At 37.2% G+C, this 21,385-nt stretch overlaps 2 protein-coding genes across 6 annotated transcripts in view; one reads left to right on the forward strand and one right to left on the reverse strand.

Annotated features, from left to right (window-relative positions):
• The window catches only part of LOC108699208 (glutamate receptor 2), a 102,340-nt gene extending 95,500 nt beyond the window's left edge, over positions 1-6,840 (reverse strand). For all 5 annotated transcript variants that reach the window (XM_018231155.2, XM_018231138.2, XM_018231173.2 and 2 more), the window contains exons 1-2: positions 6,704-6,840; positions 6,248-6,388 (exon numbers count right to left, since the gene is read on the reverse strand). In XM_018231155.2, the coding sequence (XP_018086644.1) occupies positions 6,248-6,388; positions 6,704-6,791 (229 nt within the window). In that variant the 5' untranslated portion in view covers positions 6,792-6,840. The remainder of the gene's footprint in view (positions 1-6,247; positions 6,389-6,703) is intronic.
• Positions 6,841-6,851: 11 nt separating this feature from the next.
• Positions 6,852-9,645, forward strand: LOC121402801. Its single transcript, XM_041589375.1, has 2 exons — positions 6,852-7,400; positions 8,602-9,645. The coding sequence occupies exons 1-2, from the start codon at positions 6,852-6,854 to the stop codon at positions 8,770-8,772; spliced, it is 720 nt and encodes a 239-aa protein (XP_041445309.1). The 3' UTR covers positions 8,773-9,645.
• The last annotated feature ends 11,740 nt before the right edge of the window (positions 9,646-21,385 follow it).

Raw genomic sequence — 21,385 nt, forward strand, 5'->3', positions numbered from 1 at the left:
TATTGAGTTTATAGGTTAAAAAACCTAGAATACCTCGAATTTACACAAACCAGTGTAAAAAAAAACAAAAATCATGAAGCCAAAAAATATCTTCAAATGGTTAAAGGGACCTCTGCCATTGACTTCTACATGACCTTGACCAGTTTTAGCTGGAGTGTTTTTTTCCCTCGGATTTGGGCTTTCATCAGCTTCGTGGGCATAATAAATCTCGGAGTTTTTTTCCCCCAGAAAAATTTGCGTTTTTTAGTGAAACTACCTTCTACAAACTTGAATATTTCAAAAAAACACAACTCGACCTTTAATAAATAACCCCTAGGTATTGCATTTTTTTGTGTGTAATCTGCCAATATTACAGTAGAGATAGAGTGAAAGAAGCATCACAATGGCATCTTATTACAGATGTATTAATAACATACCCTCTAAATGTCACCTGCCATTAGGGAGCTCTACAATGGGTGCTACACTCACATGCAGCTTCTATAGACAAACGCAGAGGGAACTCTTAATATCAACCCTCGGATATAGAAATGAAAAAACTTCACCTGCGCCATATCACTATGGATATTACATTTACAGCTGCAGATGTCTACAAATATTAATGTTGTAGATGTTTACCTTACACTTTAGAGACCAGATTTCAGACTCTGTTATCAAGAAGCAGAAACTACTGGCACTAGCTTTCATTTTATATTTATATTTTTTTATTTTGCCTCTTCCACTTAAAATGGTACTATATTATTATTACTACTCTTTCTCCTTAGGCCTTCTCATATTTACTTCCAATCTTTTAAATAAACTACTGCCTTTTTGCTGAGATAAAAAAAAAAAATCATAATCACAAAATGAAAAAAAATGTAAAGTCACACCAAAATACATTAAAACCCCTTAATTATAAAAATGTTATTTGTCTTAATACATCACTTTTGTATCATGCTAACAATTACATTTAAGATGAATGTTCCCTATAGCAGATATATTGGACTAATGGGACACTATTGAGAAAGGCTGATGGAGTATAACAGCCACATGCTTGAAGAAGCAGCAAATGGATTGTACTATAGGGGCAGATTTATCAAACTGTGAGACTAGAACTCAGCACAAAAAACTCACCCACTTTCAATTTATTCCTATGGGGTTTTTTAGAAATGTGTTTATCAATAGGTGAAAGTTTGAGGTCACCATTTGATACCAATACTCTTCTAAAAATCCCATAGGAATGAACAGAAAGCAGGGTCGGACTGGGCTGTCTTCAGAGTCGTTCGCACTGGCATGCAGAGAGTCTTTCGTGGCAGGGCAAATGGAGGTCGGGAGGGGGTCCCCGGTGACTGCCAGGAGGGACCTTCGCTTGCAGTCCTGTTGGGCCCCCAATGTGCCAGTCTGACCCTGACAGAAAGTGTGTGAGGTTTTTTTTGTGGTGAGCTCTAGTCTCACAGTTTGATAAATCTGCTGCTTAGTTACAGAACTTTGATAATGTTTTCTCATCCCAGCAGTTTTGGAAAAAACAGATATGATTTAGGATTAAAATGTGTTGTATTTGTATTCACCTTTGCCATAATACTATAAACAGTTTTCTGATTACACATTAATTTTGTGTAGTGAAACCAATACATTGGGTATTTTTTCCATAATATGCTTAATTTATCTATGACAAGGGTAGACATGCCCCCCCCACACACACATACAAACATATATACACAAATGTATAAGAGGAATGCAGTATATATTTATGAGACCACAAAGCAACAGTGTAAAATGAGAGAAAAATTAAAATCAGGGTAAAATTGAGGTTTCGCTGTGTGAATACCTCCCTGCCCCAATTTGCATATGCAAATTAGGATTCAGATCCGGTTCGGCCAGGCAGAATGATTTGGCCGAATCCGAATCCTGCTAAAAAAGACAGAATCCTGGATTCTGTGCATCCCTAATATATATATATATATATATATATATATATATATATATATATATATATATATATATATATATATATATATATATATGTAGAAGGGCTGTGGCACACACTTACTGAGGCAAAAAACCCAGGTGCTAGTCAGAAAAAAAACATATATTCATGATGAAAGCTGACGCACACTGGGATTTATCAAAAATAAAACTTATTTTATTGATCCAATAAAATAAGTTTTATTTTTGATAAATCCCAGTGTGCGTCAGCTTTCATCATGAATATATATATATATATATATATATATATATATATATATATATATATATATATATATATATATATATATATATATATATATATATATAATATATATATATATACAAGCTTGATGACGATCCATAGAGGATAGAAACGCATCAATGTCTGCCAATGTCATCAATGTCTGCAATGCATTGATGGAGTGAAGACTATTTTTGAGTATAAGCTGTGAGTGCTTTTGTTTTTTCTGTATTATTTTTTTTGGTTAGCACCCAGCTATTCTATATGATGGGAGTAGGATTGAATAGCCGGTAATCTTGCAATATATATATATATATATATATATATATATATATATATATATATATATATATATATATAACCAAAGGAATGGTGCACTCCGTAGACAAAATTAATACCTGGGTGCCAGCATGGGAAATAAGCAGTGAACAAGGATTGCGGCACTCACAGGGTTTTAGTGAAAAAACAAAAAATAATAAAACACTTTTTCGTTTTTTCACTAAAACCCTGTGAGTGCCGCAATCCTTGTTCACTATATATATATATATAATACACAAAAGCCATGAATATCCTGTAAATTATATCCTTATAAACGGTGAGTTCTGATGTCATCAGTTATAAACGGTGAGTTCTGATGTCATTTCTGTCACATGACTCATTAAAATTTGTGTATTATAATAAATAAAGTACCCCCAGTTGCAAAATATGAGGATATTAGAAGTTACCTCGGAGTTCCATGACCTGTATAAAAACACTCGGCCTTCGGCCTCGTGTTTTTATATGGTCATGAAACTCCTCGGTAACTTATAATATCCTTATATTTTACAAGAGGGGGTACTTTATTCACTATATCATACCTCCTAACATTTTGGAAGTAAAAAGAGGGACAAAAATTTTTTTCACAGGTAGCGCAGCGAAATTTCTTTTGACCATGCCCCTTTCTGTGGCCACACCCCCTAATTGCCATGATCATTTTACAAAATTTGGCAGGTTATGAAAGTTTGAAAATAATTCTCCTTATCTAAACTGTTTTTTATGTCTCAAAATTGTTACAAAGTATCTTATTTGCACCTGTTAGCTGCTCTGTGCTCTCTGCAAAAAGCCAATTAAGTGAGAAACTTTGTTTCTTTTTCTGGCTGTTCAGCACAGAGAAAATAGGGACTTTCCAGTACAAATGAGGGACTGCAGGTTGAGCTGTCAAAAGAGGGACTGTCCCTCCGAAAAAGGGACATTTTGGAAGGTATGTTAGATAGTGAATAAAGTACCCCCTCTTGTAAAATATAAGGATATTATAAGTCACCAAGGGGTTTCATGACCATTTTTATACAGGTCATGGAACTCTGAGGTAACTTATAATATCCTCATATTTTGCAACTGGGGGTACTTTATTTATTATAATACACAAGTTTGAGTGAGTCATGTGACAGAAATGACATCAGAACTCACCGTTTATAAGGATATAATTTACAGGATATTCATGGCTTTTGCGTATTATAAATGTGTATATATATATATATATATATATATATATATATATATATATATATATATATATATATATATATATATATATATATAGTCCTGAAGACGGCTCAAGTGAGGAGCCAAAACGTTGAATAAAAAAAAACCTGATAGGTGCAGTCTTTTCATTGTGGTATATATATATATATATATATATATATATATATATATATATATATATATATATTGTTTTGAGAAAAGGGATATCTATACTTAATTTAGATACATTAAGCAATTATTCCACAATTTCCATTTGATATGAAACATAGTATTTGTTTTGATAACATGATTTAACTAACGAGTACTTTAAGACAGGATCCTCCGGTACTGACCTTAAAGGAACAGTAACACCAAAAACTGAAAGTGGTTTAAAGTAATGAAAATATCGTGTAGTGTTGCCCTGCACTGGTAAAACTGATCTGTTTGCTTCAGAAACACTCCTACAGTTCATATAAACAAGCTTCTGAGTAGCAATGGCGGAAATTGAAAAAAGGCTATATGGCACAGGATAAATAATGGATAACAGATTATGGTCTACAGAGCTGATCTGCTATCTGCTGTGTAACTTGAACCTTTTCTCCTTTGAATAGCTGCACAGCAGCTTGTTTATATAAACTATAGTAATGTTTCTGAAGCAAACATAGCAGTTTTACTAATGCAGGGCAACACTGCATTATATTTTTATTATTTTAAAACAATTTAATTTTTTGATGTTACTGGTCCTTTAAAATACATTTGACAAGCGAAATTTAAAAGTTAAAAGTGTGACAATGATATCAACAACTAGTAAAGGCAGAAGGGATGAAAACCTACATGACCACCACACAGTACAGGTTGGCAGGGACCCTCAAGTGTCATGGCTGAGCTGCCTTCATTTCCGGTTTACTGCGGCTGCGCACTAAAAGGCTCAGCATGCACGGCTGAGGGGTAGGATAGCAAGCTGTACTGGGCATCTCACGTTTGGCCTTGTATGGAGGAGGGGCATAGAGACGCAAGCGATCTAATTTCACAACTGATTATGGGACTAAAGTGTTCATTCAGCAGCTAAAAAACATCAGTTAAGTAATAGAATGGAGGGGAAACTGGGGTCGCAGGTTGAATATTACATCGGGCAATGCCTAAGACTAAGGACTGGGACATATTTTAATCGGTTAAATAGTTCCCTCTGTATTTAGCGAATGAGCCTTCCCTTGTCCCTCCCCCACTGGTTCCGCTGCTGCTGGTTGGAAATGAGTGAGGTTGGGAGCTGAGCTCATGAATCAGCAGCCCCTTGTCATAATGTGCTGGTGGTGCAGTGATCCCTGCGGCAGAGGAGTCAGGGGAGCTAGAGGAATAGGATAAGCGGCCAGAGGAACTCATGTGTTGCTATTCACGGGCACCCATTCATTTGCCACCTGCTGGCACCTCCTCCCACCCTTCTGTAGCTTACTGCTGCCCTGGGATCAGCTGCTCGGCGTGACACTGTAGTGATATCGCTTGGCCTAATTCTGCCCTGCTCATTGCCCGATCATTACATGCAAATCATTCCAGCTCCCAAACCCTTTTCTGCCTATGGATAGTATTCCTACCAGAATTATGTCTGCTAGTGTGTGTGTGTACAGTCGTATCTATCATCTATCTGGAAAACCTTCAGAGCTCCCCTGGCAAAGCCTGTTTCTGGTTCAAGTGAAAAAACCCTGAATGCAAATTAAATGACAAATCTCCAAGTGAACAATTCAAACACCCTGTCTATAAGATAAATACCCTGGCAAAGCTTTATGTGCCATCAATCCCCAGAAGCTAAAGGTGCCACATGCAAGTTTATATGAAATGTTCTGCAGCCTTAGGAAATTCATTTGAGATTAGAAATCGATGTGATTATCTGGCCGGGCAAATCGATGGCAAGCTTTCCACAAGCGGCTATAAATAGGGCAGTTTATGTGGCCTGTGCCTTCGGTAGGTTCAAAGAAGCAGCCGCATACTCTGATTATTTTTTATTGTAGTTTTCATTTGCCGGGAGAACCGAGCAGCCGGGGGTTGGCTGATTCGAGCTTTCCTAGCGGATCAGTGCACATTATTCCTTTCATTTACATGTGAATAAATAGGTCTGTGTGTGTCCTGGTAAATAGGGGGAAGGGTGAATGTTCAGTCTAATATGGAGATATGGCACTGGATAAAATGGCTGATCATCCCTCATTCTGCCTCTGTTCATATTTCTACTGGATGCCCCCAGCCTGTGCACTTCCTATGAGTCCTTCCTAACAACTTTATGGGCACACAGGCATGGGGACTAGATATTAGCTTTTGTGTTATAGAACATTTTGTTCATTATAATGCAAGAAGTATAGGAGAAGGTAGAGGATTCCATGGGGTACACAACTATGGCATTGTCTTGTGCTGGAATGCACTAGTGCCCTAGTTAGCCTTGGCACCACCATCATGCCATTAATATCGATTCAGTGGCAGAACATGAGCTGCTGCAGCCCCAGTTGTCGAGAAACCCTTCAGGTCTCTCTAAATACATTACCGGCATAAGAATAAAATGAATATCCATTTACTTACAAGCATTGGTGACAGCGAAGCTGTTGGCTACCTCCAGATTATCGATATGGGGCGTCAGCCTGAAGTCTGAAGAGCCATACAGAAGCATCCCTACCCGAAATGCACTGTATTCCTGATCTGCACCCCTTGGAAACAACCCTCCTGCAGAGACAAGCCACAGAAGAACAACGCAGTGTAAGCGATTGTATGGAAGTAGATCAGCAATATTTAATATTATCTGGCACAAAAGGCCAGCAGCAAAATTGGGATCCCACTCCCCCCCTCCCATCTCAAATAAAGTCAATGTAGCCCCCTTAAGCAAAAAAAAAAAAAAAAAGCATGTATTTAATCAAGAAGTTGAATTAAACCCGGCATTGCGTCTGTCTAGTGTCGCAAAGCTGCACTTTGGCTATGAGGGATGAGGTGCTTTTGCCATTGAGAGCCCACATATATATTTGGGAGAAGAGGAGCACTTACCTATCTGTACACTGTTGGAATAGACTCCACTAATCAGCCCCCAAAGAACAGGAACCAGGAAGACAGAACTAGGCATAATCTTTTGCATTTCCAGGAAAAACAGATCATCCAGAAAACAATTTGGGTTGGATATAGCCGGTCCCTCTCGATGGAATCAGAGCCGCTGCATACTTCTCAGTCTCGGCGGCACCCGAACAATAAAACCAATGGGCTGGAGAAGCCGCTGGCTGTCCGGGCTCCTGGAGTGAAAGGAATGGTCGGATGCAGCGCTGGGAGATGTGGTGTTTCGGTATTGTTCATTCAGACAGTCATACAGAGAGGCTGGCAGATGCAGACGGGGGCGAGCGATGGAGGGTGCGCGCAGATTCTCTTCCCCCCTCCCTTCCTTCTCCCGGAGCAGCAAACTCTACAGTCTCACAGCGCCCACTATCCAGCACTGCTCACTGCACCGTGTGCTGCTGCTGCTGCCACTGGAACTAACAGAGACTCAGCTTCCGCTTCAGCACCACGGACAGCGAACGCTGCTGGATTAGCCAATAGCTGCCCTGCTGCTGCAACTGTACCCAACTACTCACTGAAGCGCCCCTCAATCATCTTCCCCCTCGCTGCAAGTGCACTAGGTTCCTCCCTCCACGGGCCAGGATATTCAAGGAATGCAGATCAGGAATGCAATGCATTTCAAAAGGGAAAACAAAAGGTAGAAAGTTGAAAAACAAAAGCAAGCCTTATCTAGAAAATAATATAGATATCCTTCAAATCGCAGGTAGCTGCTCGCTAGACAAACATCTCGCGTGTGCCTGTCAGAAGAAAAGGCAGGCGAAATAAATGGGATGTGGATAATTCTTCCTTTTATAGAAATCCAGGTCCAACAGCTAGCGTTTTGCTAAATTGCTTGTAATTACGTGGCTTGAAAATGTTTTATTTGATTGGCTGCTTTTATCTTTTTTTTTTTTTTTTCCTTTTTTTTACCCAAAATGGAAGTGCACTTTCCTAATGATTCTTATGTGGGAAACTGCTCGGGCGTTTTTTTTTTTTTTATTTGGACGGGATTATTGGAAAGTGAAAGCGTGCAGAGGAATTTTTGTTTTACAGCAACAAGCCATTCAGTCGTGCAGGCAAATGAGAGAGATAGACTCAATGAATTACTGACAGCATTAAGGACTCACTTTCCCCCTGCCTCTCATCTTCATATTATCATTATACCTATTACTAATAATAGAAATACATTGGCTTTGAAAACCAATGTAGAAGCAACCCTTTCCACAAGAGCTCACAATCAGCAGTTCACAAAATAATCCCAACCTCAGAAGGGTGCATGGGAAGGTGGTTTATCTTCAGGTCACATTTCTTCTCACTGACATGAAATGCTTGGTGACTGTCTCCTAATCAATATTTATAGTGCAGGTCTTATTAAGGGCTGTATAGCTGTTCTTTTTCTAGATAAATCCAAGTTTGGCAACAGCCACTTTAATAATTCCATGCAGAGTTACATGGATGTTCCTAGCCAAAAACATTTCAACCATTGTACTGTACAACCCTAAACTCACTAGATAATTAGTACCCGAAAGTCTTTTTAAATGACTTCACTGTCTAATTCTTATACTTCCCACACATCTTCATAGGATATCGGATGTTGCTATGGAAACTAGGAAGTCTGCTTGATCGCGAGGACTGGTTGTGTCACTTTCAGATCTCTTAACTAGCACTGTAGAATGACTAGCTTTTGTAGCATGTAAAGCACATGTTTCCTATTAGGAATTAAGCACAAGGCTGGGTATTGATTTTCTTCATTTAGCGTTTAGGACAAACGCTTGTGAAAAAATGTTGTTATTTATGTTTTTAAATTCTGGCAATGTTATAATAGATTTATTACAAGATAGTATATTTTCTATTTTCAGGATTCCTTTCAGGGTATATTAACCATCCCTAAAACTATGTCATTTGGGCCCCCAACTCTGCAAAGAATATATCCAAGCAAACAGATGCAGGACTGTTCGCCAATGGGAACCATATATCACTCCTCGTGTTATGTCACATTGGACTATTACTGTGGAATTAGTATAATATAATTAAACTTTAGAAAGATGAATAGAACTGTTTATTGTTTGGCGCTTTAAAAAATATATTTAATGCACACACAAAGAAGAGGGGGCTGGGTGCACACAGAGTTTCACTGAAAATTGTCATGCATTGCTGAGCTGTTTACTCTGGAGAGCTAGGTAAACGTTTTAATGAGTAGCATTTTGTTTTAAAAGGGAACTACCAACAAAATATAATCATTTACAAATTCTGTACCATTTCTACAATAATTACATTATTCTCTACTACTATCTGCCTCTCAATATCTTTCTCTCGTGTTTCTCTCTTCTTGCAGAAGTTGGGAGTCTGATGGGAGCCTTTGGGGGTGCTCCTAGAAGATGTGCTAGAGCTCACTCTATTAAAATCACCAGAAATCCTGTCTCTCTACATGCAGGATTATTGCCAAAATCAGGTATTTTATTTGTGCTGAAATCAGTTATTTGAGTGAGCTTTAATACATCTGCTAGGAAAGAGAGCCCCCCCCACCACAAAAGATATATTAGATCTGTCAGTCAAAATCTGACACCCAAATCCTGCATATGAGACAGATGCTTAGAGGAAAATAGGGAAGATTAACTTGATTATTTCAGAATGGGTACATTTCAGCATGATGAAGCTTATATTACATTTTCATTTTCACAATGGTTCCCCTATAATTATCCAGACCTGAGGTATCAAGGTTACAGCTCCCATCAAGCTTAACCCTTGAAAATATTTAGGAACATTGCAATATAAGATTTGTAGGTTTCCTTTAAAAGCATTCCTTTGATGAACTTTTGCTCTTCCTTTAAAGTAATTGTTCCGTGTAAAAATAAAAACTGGGTAAATAGATAGACTGTGCAAAATAAAAAATGTTTTCAATATAGTTAGTTAGCCAAAAATATAATGTATACTATAATATATGTGTAACATAATAGCCAGAACACTACTTCCTGCTTTGCATCTCTCTTGGTTTCCACTGATTGGTTACCAGTGTTAAGATCAGAAAATTACATATATATTAAAACCCAATAAAATGCAATCATCAGATATTCATGTGATTGACTGACCTGTGAAAATGATTTGATGTATTGCACGTAATCAAAATGTTGATGTTTTGATCAGGGTATAAAAATGTATGTCATATTGTGAAAGACAGATCCTTTGTCCAGACCTGTTTATTGCTGTATTGCTAACTTACAGTGTTGGTGCACCTCTTCAATAAACTTTATCTTCTGAATGTACACTAAAGGACCCTGGACCTCATTTGTGCAGGAACTCCTTGTATAAAAATGCAACATGCAATTCTTTCTTTATTTGCTGATGTTTCTGTGTTCCTTTTAGTTTTACTCTGCATCAGTGTTCCCATTCATCAGTCGGATTGCATTATTACTGAATTATTACTCTCTGTCTTTACTGCAATTCGTTTTGTGCACGCCCCCAGAAATGTGTGCATATGCATGCAAGCATACAGCTTAAAGGGGGCATTGCTCTGCCCTTCCATCCACAAGGGACTGTCATTATACTACCAGAATGTAGTATTGATGGTAAGCACCCAGCCATATACATTCATGTGTAGGCGGCACACCTTAAGAAACAATGTTAGACCTGGGTTCTCGTGCAAGAGAGAAGTGTCCAAAATGATAGCTTGATAAAGGGCCCAGTGAGGCCTGAAACATTGTTGATTTTTGTCTACTTTTTGTGTGAATCACCATGATGCAAAATGTATTTATCTACACAGTGTGCTGCAGTTCCTTGGCTTTTGTGTCCATTTAAATAGACTTTTATAAACCTTCTAAACAGTCAGGCTTTAATATTTGTTTGGCCAAGAAATTCAGAAGCAACGCTACGTTTGTGTGACTACACTGATTGCTGGATGTGAACATAATAGTAGAAGTCAAGGTTGTGCTTACCAACACAAACATTTCTTATAAAAAAAAACATATGTGAAAAAAGGGCATGGCCAGTATATTAAACAGCTAGATATAATAACCTATTTTTATAATACCAGTAAATCTTTTGAAAATACCTTAATGGAGCTGTTTTTATCCATTATTTTAAATGGTCAGATTCTATGTATTGTAAAAGTCAATGGTTTTGTTTCCTTTGTCTCAGCTAATTTTTTTTAAGTCTTTCCCACCTGCATAGGTAAATCAGGTAAATCATTAGCATGCATCTCCTTGCAGCAGTGTAATAAATGCTCATGAGACTCTCAGATTAAAAGGAATCAATCTTGCCTTGGTTTGACTCCGAATGTATATCCATAACGTCTGCCATAAAGCAATATAGCACTATATTTCCTCCTTCCCATACAACGACAAAGAAGCACAATGCATTTTTATGAAAGTTTGCCAAAAATTTTCTTCAAGCATCTGCATTATTTTACACAGTGTTACACATAGACATAAGTAAAAACATACTATACTGATTGCGGTACCCCATTAAACTTTTAATTAGAGTCCCCCTGAAACACTATATTCACGACCCAAAATATTTCATTTGTCACACCAGCTCCAATAAATTTCATGACGTGCACTTAGATCAACTCAGTTTACCCAATCCTCCACAAAGACATACCCACCATAAATAAGGTCCACTTAATACCCTTAAAATCAACAGACACCAAACTTAAACACAGATTAGTGTTCCAACCATTCATCCCAATATTTACAAAGCAGTTCAATGAACATTGTAATCTCAGTTGGATTCAGTGGTCCAGTAATATATGCAAAAACAGTGGTCCAGTAATATATAAAAACATTTAAATTACAACCCTCATCCTTAACTGCCACAACTATGCACAATGTAAAGTGGGCACCATCAAGGCTTTACTAGGCACAGTGCTGTGGTCCCCCACATGAAACTCTGCCTGCTGTGACTGCTTACCTTGTGTAAACTTTAAAGGGTACCAATACTGAGATTAACTGGCCCTTGTTTACACCTCAAATTCAGACAGTAAGCATTGTTCACACATGTAATCCCCCATGTATTGTTCACACCTGTAACACCTCTTTTGTTCACACCTCATAAAGCCCTGTAAAATCCTGTACTGTTTACCCCTCAAACCCAGTCTGAAAGTGCCCACATTGTTCACCTGTTCATATCTCAAAAAAACTGATTGAGGGGCACCAGCATTTTGTCACTATATGTAGCACAGTATGAGCTGTTCATTTTATAGTGGTCCTGATAGGTTTCCCTGTCTCCTGCTGTATTCTGCCTGCCCTATGCTCCCTGTGTGTGCCATACTCTGCCTTCCCTATGCTCCCTGTGTGCCATACTCTGCCTACCCTATGCTCCCTGTGTGCCATACTCTGCCTGTCCTATGTTCCCTGTGTGTGCCATACTCTGTCTACCCTATGATCCCTGTGTGTGCCATACTCTGCCTGCTCTATGTTCCCTGTGTGTGTGCGCCATACTCTGCCTGCCCTATTTTCATTGCATGTGCCATACTCTGTCTGTGAGAGATGAACCTGGTGTGGGTTTGTTAGCATTTGCAAATACTTGTTAGGGGGCCCTAAAGAGTTTAATCATGTGCTGGGGGTGCACATGACAGTGGAGGAGGAAGCATATGGATTCAAGAGTATGTTTTAATATGACTTATATTTTTCACATATGAGTGATGAGTGATATCCCTGCAGTGAGCGCCAACCATTTAGTTTATTTTGTGTGCATCCACCATTAATGTGGACATGGTCTTAAAAGTTCTTGTGGTAACATATGTGTGGTTTAAAGTGGGTGTGATTTAACACTGCCTTCCATTATCGGCCCTCCACCAAGTAGGCCAGAAAAATTCCAGCCCTCTGTACCATAGAAGTTGGACAGCACTGCAATAGCACATACAGGCATTTTGGAACAGTTCTTATGAGCAGAAATGTATAAAACAAGGCATGGCAAATGCCTGACGGATCTAAAACTGCAAGTTTAAAGATTCTTTTTAAGATCTGGGGGTGTGGGGAGTATGGCATGACTGGGAACAGGAAAAAAAACTTTCTATACTTTTACTTCTATAATTCCATTATATAAAAACACTCTGGTTTTATAGTAACCCTTTAAAGGAAAACTATACCCTCAGAATGAATACTAAACCAAACAGATTATTTTATAGTTTATATCATATTAATTGGCCTATTGAAAAATCTTTTCAAACTGAAATATAGATATCAGTAAATATTGCCCTTTTACATTGAGCCGTCATTTTGTTATAGTCTGTGTGCTGCCTCAGAGATCACTTGACCAGAAATACTACAGCTCTATCTGTAACAGGAAAAACTGTGGGAGTAAAATAACTTGGGTATGTGTGCTCTTGATTTGAATCATAAGATCCCACCTACTCAGCAGACAAGTCTTCTCCTCTATATAGATCAAGTTTATGTTAATATTGTTACTGCTAATAGGGGCTACTTAAAAAGACTCCAGTTGCTTGTGGAAGAGCTTTAGTTAAACAGGACCCCTTGCACAGTTCTTCTATAATTTTGTAGGATGGTGGCATTGAATGTATGAGGTGCTTTACTTCACTCTCAAGACAATATATGTGGGGCATTTGTGGTTCTTAATCATTTAAAAATGATTGGATTTTTCAAGGATTGGAGATACTGATGGTTCAGCATTCAAGTTACACTCACTATAATTCCTTATAGCCTACACCGTGTACATTTATGGGGTTTGCTTTCCTGGATTAATATTCACTGGACCTGCTGACCTCATCCCATTTATTAGCTAGAAGATACTTAAATGTTCTGTACTTAGTAGTGCGTAGTGTAGACATCTGGATGTTGCTGCCTATTACTTATTGCTAAAGCTAACATTTGAGTTTATTCCCACAATATTTTTATCTATTTTTTGAAGTGCTGGAGTCCTGATTCAATTCCAGCTTGGACACTATCTGCAAGGAGTTTATGTTCTCCCATTGTCTTTTTGGGTTTCATCTGGGTACTCCAGTTTCCTCCCACACAAAAAAAGCGACAGGTAGGTTAATTGGCCTCTAATCAAATTCAACATAGTGGGTGTGAATGTGATAGGGACCTAAGCTTGTAAACTCCACCAGTGTAGGGACTGATGATGTATAATATCTGTAAAAAAGTGCTGAAATGTTGTCAGCGCTATATAAATAAAAGATTATAAGGCAAACAAACCATATGCTTTATTTTATTCTTATGCTATGATTTTTGCAGCTGTAACCAATATGATAGAAAGGTTTACAACTGGAATAGTGTAATGAATGTATTTACAGTACAATGGAAGTCTTTCTCATGGCATTGCATACAGATAGAGCAGACCTCAGTAAAACAAATGGCAGTTAGCATTTGATAACCATGACAAATGTAAGAACTATAATGGAATGGACTGGGATTGACACTATAATTTGCTTAGGCAGACAAAAAATCAATAGCACAGCATATGGGCCAAAAAATGAAGACTTAAATAAAAAAAAAAATTGCTGCAATTTTTTTTAAATAATTACAAGTAATTATATGTCTAATAATTATATGTCTAATAATAATAATGTCTAATAATTTATAAATCCAAACAATTACTGTATACAGGTGATATGGCATTAGTTAGGATTCTATTACTGGATCCTTGAGTCCTTCTTACCTTACACTTTACCTGAGGGTGGGTGAAGAATTTGATGACTGTAGTAAAAGTGAAGTAAAATCTGAGTTTCCACAATGACACTTTCCTCTATGGTCTATAGCTTGCTTGCTTTAGTGTTGACACAAGTTCTTTCGTATCATTTGTCTCTGCAGCAAATCGTCCTAAAGAGGTTAATTACTATTATTAACTATTATATATCTAGTCCCTTCAATAGAAGGTTGTCATTTTAAAAAGAATTTAGGGCAGTAAATAAGAAGAATTTGGGAACTACTGCCTTATAGCATACCAATGTCATAAAAATTATACTTGACCCGATGCTCCCTGGATTATGGTTATGGCACCCTATTTTTACAAGGTAAGGCTAAGCTGTCCCTAGGTACCCAAGCAATGTTCCAAATGCCAATATTAAAGTGATTTTCAGGGGGAACACTTTAAGCAGCTTTTCAGTAAATCCCAAATATCCTTGATTATTTCTCCTTTGGTTGATGTACTGGTTTTAACATGTATAGTGTATATTTTATGCATTATTTGCCAGCTAAAAAAAAAACCACAGACTGCAACAAGTAGTTAAATGATGTTTGATCATTAAAGTTTGCAGTTATTATAATATAAACACTTTGAAAAGCTGCAAATTACATTAAAACCTCTCTGCAAGACAACATGTTGGGTTTTATATAATTTGAGATACATCTGATATAGAAACTTCTAAATTTACATTTATAGTCCTCCACCTAATCTGCTAATCTGAGCTATCAGTTATTTTTCCTTACATAAATATCTTATATTCTTCTTTGCAACATAGAACACCAGCTGCTATCTTGTTTCTGCTGGTCATTCACAAGTCTTTTTAAGATCCATTGATCCTGCAAAACTAAAATGAATGGAATAGTGTTAGCCTGGGAAAATGAATTAAAGTAACAGGGACAGCAATAATAAGTGGCGGTGGTTGATGCATTAAATCAACACAATGTTGCATTTTATGTTACCTGATCAGTGCCTTAATTACAGCTGGCAAAAACAGGAGTCATTTACTATAACTCTGGACACAAGTTCTAGAGCACTAAGGGGTGCAGACATGCAAATTTGAGGCATTTTTTAAGACATTGAGGAAAGATGTTCTCCGTATTAACTCAGGGATGGCATTCCAAATGTAAGACACAGCAACAGAAAATGGTTTATAGCAGTAAAACGCAATGGTAGTGGATGGTGTGACCAAGCAGTTGATCTGAGAGGAAAGGACTGTATGGAGACACAAGAGTAGAGATATGTAGTGAGGTGCAAAGGAATAAAGGGCTTTGAAGTCATAAGAAGGAGCTTATAAATTATTCTGAAGCCAAGATAAGGGCTTAAGAAGTGGAGGGCCCATTTTCTCTGGCATGAGAGGAGTAGGTTTCTAGCAGCATATTTTAAGACTGTAGTGGGGAGTTAAGGAGGCAAGTTAATAGCAGGTTACATTAGTCTAGGCAGGATAAGAGCATGCATTAACTATTTAGCGTTTGCTGGCAAAAGAAAGGGATGGATTTTGGCAATATTGTGTAAGAAGAAGTGACAGGTTTGACAGTGGAGTTAATATGGTCAGAGAAGGAGAGGGAGGCGTCAAACAGGTAACCAGTTGACAGGTTTAATGACTATGCCATCTGTAGAAATAGTAAAGGGGGAGTAGAATCAGCTTTAGGTGGAAAGGTCAGTTCAGTTTTGTTTGATATGGAATTGATAAATCCAGGTGGAGGTTCATAGGAAGCAATTTGAGATTTGGGTCTCAGTTTCAGCAGTTATTGAAGGGCTTTGTATATTATTTGCATATAATCAGCATACAGATGATATTCCAAACTAAATGAGCAGATGAGATATCCCAAAGATGATTCAAGTACAGAACATTGTGGTACTACTACATTAGGAGGTACTAGCAATGAGGTTTTGTTATCATAAAATACAGTGAAAGATTAGTTAAAAAGGAAATAAGAGAGCCATGGTGCAGCCTAATTACGAATGTAGAATTTGCACAAGGAGGTTGTGATCAACCCGTATCAAGAAAGTCAAGGAGGGATAGAATAGAGAAATGCCCTTTGGCTTTGGCAACTTGAAGATCATTTGTAATTGCACAATGCAGTTTGAAAACCAGGTTGCAAAGGGTCTAACAGGTTATGTGTGTGTAGAAAGTTAGAAATATGGAAAAATTCCATACATTGTAGAATGGTAGGATGTTAGAGTCAAGTAGTAGAGATAAGACTAAATAATAAATAGAACGTCCACATGGTTAAACGTGGCTTTCTTTAGAATAGTCTTGACACGGGCTTGTTTTAATGGAGAAAGGAAAGTTCCAGAAGCCAGTGAAGAGTTGAAGATGTGAGTAAGTGCTGGAGTAAGCTCAGCAGCACAGTGTTTGATTAAAGAAGAACAGTTAAGAGAACAAGTTGTGAGTAAATATGACAAGAGAAGTTAAGGGTTCCAGAGAAGATAGGCAGTATGGGGCTTAGAAAGAAGGAGAAAGTTTGTGTTAGTAGAGGCAGGGACTTGACTGTGCATGAACTCAGTGTTAGGTGCAGAATGCAGAACCAATGGGTACAAGGCAGCTCTGTCCATAACACAAGACTTTGATGCTTTCTTCTTCCTTCCAGCGCTCCTGCACTTGAACATTTGAATGATAGGGGCAGGGTGCCTTTCTTAATGAATTAAGTATTTTTTGTTGGAAAAGTGGCAAAACCCATTTTACTCTGTGTGCTGCCAGACATCTCAGTCTCAGTGTGGGAGATGTGCTTCCAACATACAGATCTATTACTGTGTAAATCTGAATGCACTGAAACTAGAAATGGATTTATTGTAACGGAGATACAAAGAACAGATTGTGATTTAAATTCTTTTTTTTTTCCTCTTTCATACAATCTACCATTATCCTTATTTAAAGGCATTGCTTTCTGTTAAAAAAAAGTATTATAGCATTTATAAGCAAGCATTTGAGGGAAGGAAACGAAATCTCGTTGCTAGTTGTCATGGAAACTGTGCAACATATAAGTGTGATACAACCAGTGCCCTGTTTTTTGAGTATATAGTTTGCTTTTCTTTTTATGGCGATCCCATAAACATTCCAATAATTATAAATGACTATTATAAATTATAAATATAAAAGAAAACCTACAATAAAAAACAGCAAAAAAATATATAACATGGACAAAATATTGTTGTGATAAGTGCTGGGTTGTCTTTTGTGTAACTACACTGATCCCTGTACATTGATCCCTATTTAATCTGGAGCAAGGTGCAGATTTCAGACTGTTGAAACCATTGCATCAAGAGTGGCACATAAGTGCATTTTTGGGTAAAAATCACAATGGTGTTCTTTATCAGAATCAAGCATTTATGTTTTGAAAAAAATTGTGAAAAAACAGCATAAAAATAGAACATTAATAAAGAACACTGATTTTTAACATCTATATAACCAATTGCCTTAGGAGAAATTTAATAAATGACCTACGACTTCCTTTCTAAGGTTAAAACTCCCAAATGATCCCCCTTTTATTGGACATCACTGGGATCACCCAACAGAACTTGTAATGATTAGAGCTACAACATGGAGCTGCCCACCACCCCTAGGACTTGCTGGACTAGGGATGACTTTGGTGTGGTTGGCCAGCTTGAGTATATTGCAATACATTTTTTAATTGTTTTAAAAGGAAGGCAGTTTTAGTAGCTTTATGCACAAAATGTCCATGTCCTAAATACTGTATATTAATTTGGGTGAGTGCAATAATAATGCTAATACTATTCTACCTGCTATAGTGTCATCGCAGGTAACTGCTGATTTGTTACAATGGGTGGTTTCACAGGGGCCCTCTGATTTTTTTTCTTTACAATCTATATTATTGCCCCTTGCAGCATGTTTTCCATTTTATATTTTCAGTTTTCCCATGCCATTTCTATAAACATAGTTATCCTATTGTAAAATATTACTACAGCATTTGTCCATGCTGCACCACTTCTCATTATCCTTATATGTTGAGCTTTGCAAGTATAAATAGCCTCTATTTTTACAGGCTTTGCAGGTATGAATATCCTCTAATACTAAAATCCCATTTTTTATTCTTTCTATTATTTCTGCTGTATTTACATTGTATTCTAGCAAAGCCAGAAAATATAACACAGCTTATGGTTACAGAATATGAGTTGCAAAACATTTTTACATACATGCACCAAGTCAGTTTACAACATAGCAAGATAGGCTATATGGACAGTTTGCTATTGGTATTGGTATTAAATAATACTTCAATATTCTATTCTGCATCTCATGCTAGATTGCAATTACTCTTCCCTTTCAGTGCCTGGCTTTAGGCCAAGCCCTTCAGTACCCAGTTTTGTTGGCTTAATGATACATGAGACCAGACTGCTTTTGATTTTGTGCAGTAAGGGTTGACACCTGGCTGGTATTTTACTTTTCCCAGATTGAATTGATGCCAACAATACTAATAGATATCTAAGGTAAGTACAGGTGGTAACCCTCGGAGTAGTGCATAGTGGCTCCTTGGGTGCATAGTGCCGTTATAAAGAGTTGCATAATGTTAACCATTAATGTACATGGGAACCAATGTATGTATATGAGAGCTATTTTTATTTTACCATTACTGCAGCACTTATATTATTTTATATCAACAGAAAATATTTATATAGTTCTAACTACAATTACAAAAGGCCATTATAAAGAGCATATTCTATTAGTTTACTTTTACGGCTCTTAAATAAAGTTGGCAAGAATGCATTCTAAGCCAAGAATTTTTTTTTTGTCCCTACTGTCATGCTTATTGTTTAGCTTAGAATGCTCTAGAAATTTAGAGACGGTTGATGAGCGCAAAGGGATTTTGAGAGCAGGTGGCTAAAACTAATTTGAGAGCAGCAGATGAGTTTGGCTTCAGAATTGGAGCAGGGAAGTGTCAGAAATGACTTATGAAGCTTTATTCATTAAGCTTCTGTGAGGCTGATGGAAAGAAACTTGCCATTGACTTCAGCAATCTTTAGCAAAATAAAATATGGAATAACTTGGACTTTACTTTGTCATTATTTGGCTAGCTTTTGTGGAAGAACTAGTTGAAATTAAACTTGTAAGGGCTTGAAGATCTAGTTGAAATTGAACTTGTAAGGCCTCATTCATGTAGACGCAGAAGTGCAAGAGCACTAAGGGGCATTCTCTTAGCTCTACAGGAGGTAGAAGAGTACAACACTGCCAAATACAGGCGGCACTGTATTCATGGAAGCAAATCTCTCTTCTTCAAAGAGGATTACAAAGACCTTCTGTAATTAAAGGTGAGGGGAAGGAAGTGGATTGCACCCATTTTTTGCTTGTTGCCTCCTTAAATGAGCCATGTAGTGTCATCTTATTATTAAGTAATTAAGTTTTATTCATGCATTTTCTTCCTGTCATGTGTCTCTTCCACACTGAAGAATGTTCAGTGTTCAATAACTATAAATAAAATCAGCAAATATGACTACCAACAGGAGCACGGCAGATAGCTTAGAAGCTCCAAACCTAAGGATAAATGAAGTAGAAAGAGTACCTAAAAATAAAACCATTACACTGCACAAGCGCACTAGCTTGGACTGGAGAAATATAATATCAAACAGGATTAAAGGAATTAAAGTGTAATTTTATAATGAATATCTAAATAAAAAGTAAAAAAATAAAATAAAATAAAAGGGAAGGTATGCTTGATTGTAGCGTGATGTGATCATTGTCCATATATCAAGGATTGGCACTGCATTCAGGAACTTAGTTCAGAAGTATAAAACTAATAACTATGGGTTGTATCCACTATCCCAAAAATGCATTGCTGATCTTAATAGTTATTCCCTCTGTGTCCCAAATCCTATCTAGCAGTCACATCTTTCAATTGAAGGAAATTATAGAGAAAGCCCAATGGCTTCTGTTTGACCCTCCAACTTGATGTTCCTGCAAATAATGCACCAGTATTAGCTTTGCATTCTAATTTTGAGCCAATATTGATCTGCAAGCAATAGAAAGCAAGCAAGACATTCTGATTGACAGTGAGAAGAATTTTCTTATGTACATATAAAACTGAGACATTGGGGCTCATTTATCAACACTGGGCAAATTTGCCCATGGGCAGTTACCTATAGCAACCAATCAGTGATTAACTTTTTATAGCCAGCTGCTAGTAGAACAATGAATGCAGAAATTTGATTGGTTGCCATGGGTTACTGTCCATGGGCAAATTTGCCCAGTGTTGATAAATGACCCCCATGTCTTATATATTATGAAGTGCTACTCATATGTGAACCTTATTGGTCCAAAATGTTAGCAATAGCTAATTATTTGTATGTTGTGTTTTTTTTTTTTTTTGAGAAAAACCTGGGTGCCCTGGATTATTTTTGCAATTAATCATACTTTCCAGTATTCTAAATATAAAAATTGAAGATTTTAGCCTGTCCCTGATTTGTCCAGGACTAACTAAACTCATGCTTGCCCCAGATCTAGCAGAAACACCGCCAGCTTTTCTGCAAGGTCCATGCCTTTTTAGGACTTTCCAAATAGGAACAGCTGGGTGGTATGGCTTACTTTTAGTATCTATCAGAATTAAGTCAAAGGCAACTGGACATTTAGGGGCATATTTATCAAGGTTTGAATTTTGAATTGAAAAAACATCGAAATTCAAAAAGACCAAACCGAAATTAAGTCTAAGTTTTTTTTTCGGCAAATAGGTCCGTATTTGGACAGGTTCGAATTGTACGAATCGAAGTAATAGCACATTTGCTATTACTTAGATTCAAAGTTTTTTCCCAAAAATTTTTTTTCAAAGTCCACCAATTGACTCCAAATAGGTTCTAGGAGGTCCCCCATAGGCTAAAACAACAATTTGTCAGGTTTTAGATGGTGAATGGTCGAAGTCTAATTTTTAAAGAGACAGTACATGATAAATTTCAATATTTTAATTTTCAAATTTTTTTTCAAATTCAAATAGAATTTGGACAATTCCCTAGTTGAAGTACACAAAAAATATCTCGAAATTAGATTTTTTTTCATTC

This window comes from Xenopus laevis, chromosome 1L (genome assembly GCF_017654675.1).
Source record: "Xenopus laevis strain J_2021 chromosome 1L, Xenopus_laevis_v10.1, whole genome shotgun sequence".
NCBI classification, from domain to species: domain Eukaryota; kingdom Metazoa; phylum Chordata; class Amphibia; order Anura; family Pipidae; genus Xenopus; species Xenopus laevis.

Coding starts and splice junctions, on each gene's coding strand:
- LOC121402801 (XM_041589375.1), top strand. CDS start 6,852: ATGGAATCAGAGCCGCTGCATACTTCTCAGTCTCGGCGGCACCCGAAC. Junction 7,401..8,601: donor TTCAAAAGGGAAAACAAAAG/GTAGAAAGTTGA, acceptor TTCTATTTTCAG/GATTCCTTTCAGGGTATATT.